General features: G+C 34.5%; 1 protein-coding gene across 1 annotated transcript; it reads left to right on the top strand.

Annotated features, from left to right (window-relative positions):
* On the top strand, positions 1-402 carry LOC149009788 (CLAVATA3/ESR (CLE)-related protein TDIF-like). The gene has a single exon (XM_089162376.1). The coding sequence runs from the start codon at positions 1-3 to the stop codon at positions 400-402; it is 402 nt and encodes a 133-aa protein (XP_089018502.1).
* Positions 403-4,818: the final 4,416 nt, after the last annotated feature.

Below are 4,818 nucleotides of genomic sequence, written 5' to 3'. Positions count from 1 at the left end.
ATGGATATTGATCTCTTGTGGGCTTCTGGGGGGTGGTTTCTAGGTCCTGATTGCATGGCAGCAGCTACCACTCTATCAATCGAAGGAAGCTCTCAGAGGTCTCAAGCTCTGCTTCTCTTTCTTGGGCTCATCTTCATCTTTCTCTTACTAGTTTCACCTTCTGATCAGTCAAGGGTTTTGATCATGTCATCCATGGCTTCTTCTTTACCAACAGAAAGGCTTCTTTCTGAGTCATCCGCTGCTACTACTGCTAGAACTCAAGCTACCATGAAATTGCATCCACACCACACCAAGACTGCTCATCATCATTCTTCTTCTTCATCATCAGCTGCTACTGGTAAACAGTTTGAAGCAGGTGAACATGAAGTCCCAAGTGGTCCAAACCCTATCTCCAACAAGTAAGTTTGCAGAAGCTTCATCATCAGTTACTGCTGCTGTCATGGAGCATCCATTACCAATTATATTAAGCTTGTCTGGAATCAAAGGTTTGTTACCATTGCCATCATCTTCATCAGCATCAGCTTTATCTTCCTTCTCAGGCACCTCCTTTTCTTCTTTTTCTTTTTCTTTTTCTTTTTTCTTTTTCTCCTTTCCTCTAGAATTGTATAGCAAGTGATCATACTTTTCCTTTCTCTTTTTGGTATTTTATGTACCCATCTCAGATATGTCTTTGCAGATGGTGAAGTATTGGTATTGTTCTTAGTTAATTAATGAGAGATCTTTGTGAGAGAAACAGAAAATGATGTAGAAACTCACGGTATATTTATATTTGAGGGTTTGGGTTTATATAAATGTTTCTCAGTTAAGATGGGTTCCTAATGTTTTTTTAATGGATTAATCCTCAAGGTTATGAAATCATTCCAAGTTTCTAACTGAAGCCCTTGTTCATTTTGATGGTTTTCCTGTTAGATCTGCTATAATTATCATTCAGATCAGGAGAATCTAATGCCATGAAAAAAATCATGTAATCCTTCTTGCCCTCTTCTTTCTTTTCATATGGCTTCAGAGGTGAGGACGATTAGAAGAGAGGGAGATGATAAAGATAAAAGTATGAACCACAAGCAGTGGTGTCAGATCTGCTGCATAATTACGAGCTACTTTTTGTTTTGATTGATAAATTATTTGATAAATTGCTTTGGATACTGCTTTTTCGTCTTCTCAGTACTCGAAACCCAAGCTAACTCTTGACTCATGATTTGGTAATAATAGTACTAGCTTCTTACTATTTTTGACCATACTCTGACTAATCATATGCTCTTGATGGTCATGAAGAAATCAAAAATGAAAATCTACTTTGACTAGAATATATATCTCCATGATCTCTGGTTAATTTCTACCTTCTGGTCATAGATGGCCATCATATAAAATTGTAAATCATACTGTCTTTGACTAGTTGTATGTTATAAGTTGTCTTTTGATCATGAGTTTATGATTGGGATTTCTCCTGGGTTCAATGATTGATGAAACCTAAGAATGTTTCTTCTACTAGATATTTGATTTATCAATATCAAAATTATCCCAGATCTCATTCAGTTGTTCACTCTTTGAGTAATAGTTTGAGATAGATAAGATATACTTAACTTAGGTTCTAATACAAGCTATGAGATTGGTTACAATCTAACAGTATAGTAGGCCTTGTATAAGAGTCCATTAACCGTAAATCCTAGTGTTGTTTATAAATGCTAGCTAGAAGTAGCAGCCTGGGTATTCTAAACTAAATACTCAAAGGAATAATGCTTTAAACAATCGTGTGTTTAAACCTTAAACCTTTAGATGATGTTCTCAATATTGTATCTTTGTGTGGATTTAAGTCTAGATCCATGTCTTTTGTATGAGATCATTCTTTCTTCTATTCTCTCTCCCAATCTTGGTGAGTTCAATCTATTTATTTTTCCTTTGAAATTATATCAAAAATTATTATAATTAAGTAAAGTTGTGTAACCCAAAAGAGCTTATGAGATCTTCTTAATTCTCCTTGATGGGTGTAGTCTTATGGTCTGGACTACAAAATAAAAAATAAAATAAAATTTATGTTAAAAGAGACATTCAAATTAAAAGTGTTATCTTTTAAGCTAGACCACTTTAAGTGAAGCAACTGATAAGTTGATCTCCTAAGATTTGCTCATAAACGTTTTGAACCCTTAAAATAGTGAGAATATTTTAATGATAACCATGGTTTTATTTTCATTCAAAGTAAAAGCATTTTGATGTTTATGACTTTCTTTCCTTCAACTTTCTCATCAATTCTTTCAGGGAAAAATAAGATAAACAATCAACAGAAACCAATATGGTTTTCTTTCTCTTAATTTTCTTTTCATGAAAACTATAAGGGTATAAATCTTTGACTCAATATAGGATAATAATAAAAAATTTATATTATGCCATTAAATATTATGTGTTGGCATTCTTTGGGGCGTGGCCTTTACACTCAATGTGTATTAGCATTTTGGGTGGTGAAGTTTCAGCATTTCATTAGACTGAGATGGTCATCTCATCCCTCCATGTAGGCTTTGGCAATATACTCCCTGTAATAAAGAATTTTTCTCCGTATTTTTGATTTCTCAAATAAAAAGAGAGTAAGAAGTTATCATGATCGAGACTCTGTCTCTCCATAGCTTCCCTACTCCCTTCCCCTCGCTTGTGCCTAAGGGCCGCTATTTCCTTCTAATTAGATTGATGATGACTTGGGAAAAAAGAAAGCCAATGATATAAAGTACCCTTCTCTTCCATCAAGACTTTAACGTTTCTATACATCTTTATCATGCACTCTCCTACTTAATGTTATCTTTTCCTTTTATTTAATTTCTAGCAAGCAGTTTCAAGTATCATCATATTTTTCAATGGTCAATAAATTTTCCAACAGTTGGTAGCTACCAGGGCAGTGAGTGTAAAAAAAAAAGTCTATTATGAATTTCAAGGGTTTTCGTATTCTTATAAATAAAGATAGCTCTTAAAATCCATACCAAACACATAAAAGAAAATGTCAAAAGATGTGAATGAAAATTCAAATCAAAGAAGCCCTAAAAAAAGAGCTCAAAATTCAAAATAAGTATGCATTTTGTTAGAGCCATCTCTAACTAATTGTGCATAACCTACCAACAAACCCTAATAGTAGGGGGAATTTATTCACTTTTCACAATGCTTTATTAAATTCTAGTATACAACTTTGGCTTAGTAGTTAATTGCTTTGTTCCCTGGTAGTGGAGATCTTTTTCTATGGGTTTGCCTAAGATATCAATTCAACATTCTATCTATTGTTTCAACCCATGAGGGTAGAGATTCCAGACTCTCAAACATCTTCTCTCCATATTTATGGAAAGTTGAAAGCATCTTCTTTCCCTCTTTAAGAGAAAAAGAAGGAAGAACGGACGGTTGAGTAGAAATGAGTATCTAACATTATCCTTCAATAATATATACCCTATGATTTTAAGGCGCCTTAATGAACCATTAATTTCTCTATAAAATTGACAACACTTTAAAGTTTAAAGTTACTTTTTTCATTGTCATCAAATCAGTCACAAAGACTGGGGGCCCATAGACCCAGAGAATGGAAAAAATGGTAGCGAATAAGGTGAGAGGCACCGTTGATTAAACCCAAGACCTCTTGGGTCTTACTATCTCGATTTCCACCACTTTCCAGAAGCACATCCACCGATATAAAGTTCAGCTTGGCCCAAAAGTCTTGAATCTAAGTTTAACCTTAAGCGAGTGGAATCTGATACGCCGAAATCTGAAATCCGGTTCATATCTGTAGCTGTTTTGGGGTGCACTGGGCTTTTTTGACGTTACCCCTGCCAATCCATCTTTACATTGGGCTCAGCGGGTTTGAGTTTGGTTGGGTTGGGCTGGGTTGGGCTGAGCTTATTAATCTTGTTTCTAGCGTTTCTGTGCTGCTAATGCATATGCATTGCTGTCCCAACTCGTTGTCAAGTACGATTCCAGGTCAACTATCCAATCGGGTATGGATCCCATCAAAGTCTACACTAACTAAACCTTACTTAAAAATTAAAAAAAAGTTAAAAAAATAAAAATTGTTATAAATAATATTGATTATGGATATCCATCACCCCCAATAGACAATACTTCCAATTGAATACCTCAACCACCTCAGCATACAATCTTGGTGATTCACATTTCCATCTTAATTGAAGATTACAGTGATCTCAACACACAATGTTGGCAGTCAATATTTCCATTCCATGCACCTTCTATCTTGTTTCTAACGTTTCTGTGCTGCTAATGCATATGCATTGCTGTCCCAACTCCTTGTCAAGTCCGATTCCAGGTCAACATATAAGGATATTTTAATCATATTTTAACATTTATTTGAATTTTAGGACTTTTTTTATAATTTTTAAACTAAAAAGCGATCCACTAGTTTTATGGTAGGTGGGGCTATGTATGCAAAAAATTTAAATTAAAAAAAAAGAAAAGAAATAAGGGTAAACTTTTTCTATACCACAAAGAAGCAAATGCAACGCCTCAGTTTTTTTGGACTAAAAATGACATAAGACCAAACCTCTGGAGTCCAGATGAAAATTATCAAAAAGAAAAAAAAGGGGCAAATTGGTTATAGAAACAATAATATGTTCTTAAATCACTTTTTCGATCGCTTTTACTATATTACTGAGAGGCAGATGCCAAATTTCAGTTTTTTAAACTAAAAATGAAATAGACCTTCAGGGACAATGAAAATTATCTAAAGAAAACCATCAAATGTAACGTGCTTTTCCAATTTCCCCCATATAATGTTGATCTGATACGGTGATAGTAGGGGTACTTTTGTCAAGACACCACCGATGTTACGATGTATGAACC

The sequence above is a fragment of the Hakea prostrata genome, chromosome 7, assembly GCF_041222555.1.
Source record: "Hakea prostrata isolate BN-2017 chromosome 7, UWA_Hpros_2, whole genome shotgun sequence".
NCBI lineage: Eukaryota > Viridiplantae > Streptophyta > Magnoliopsida > Proteales > Proteaceae > Hakea > Hakea prostrata.
This window is presented reverse-complemented; position numbering and strand designations above follow the sequence as displayed.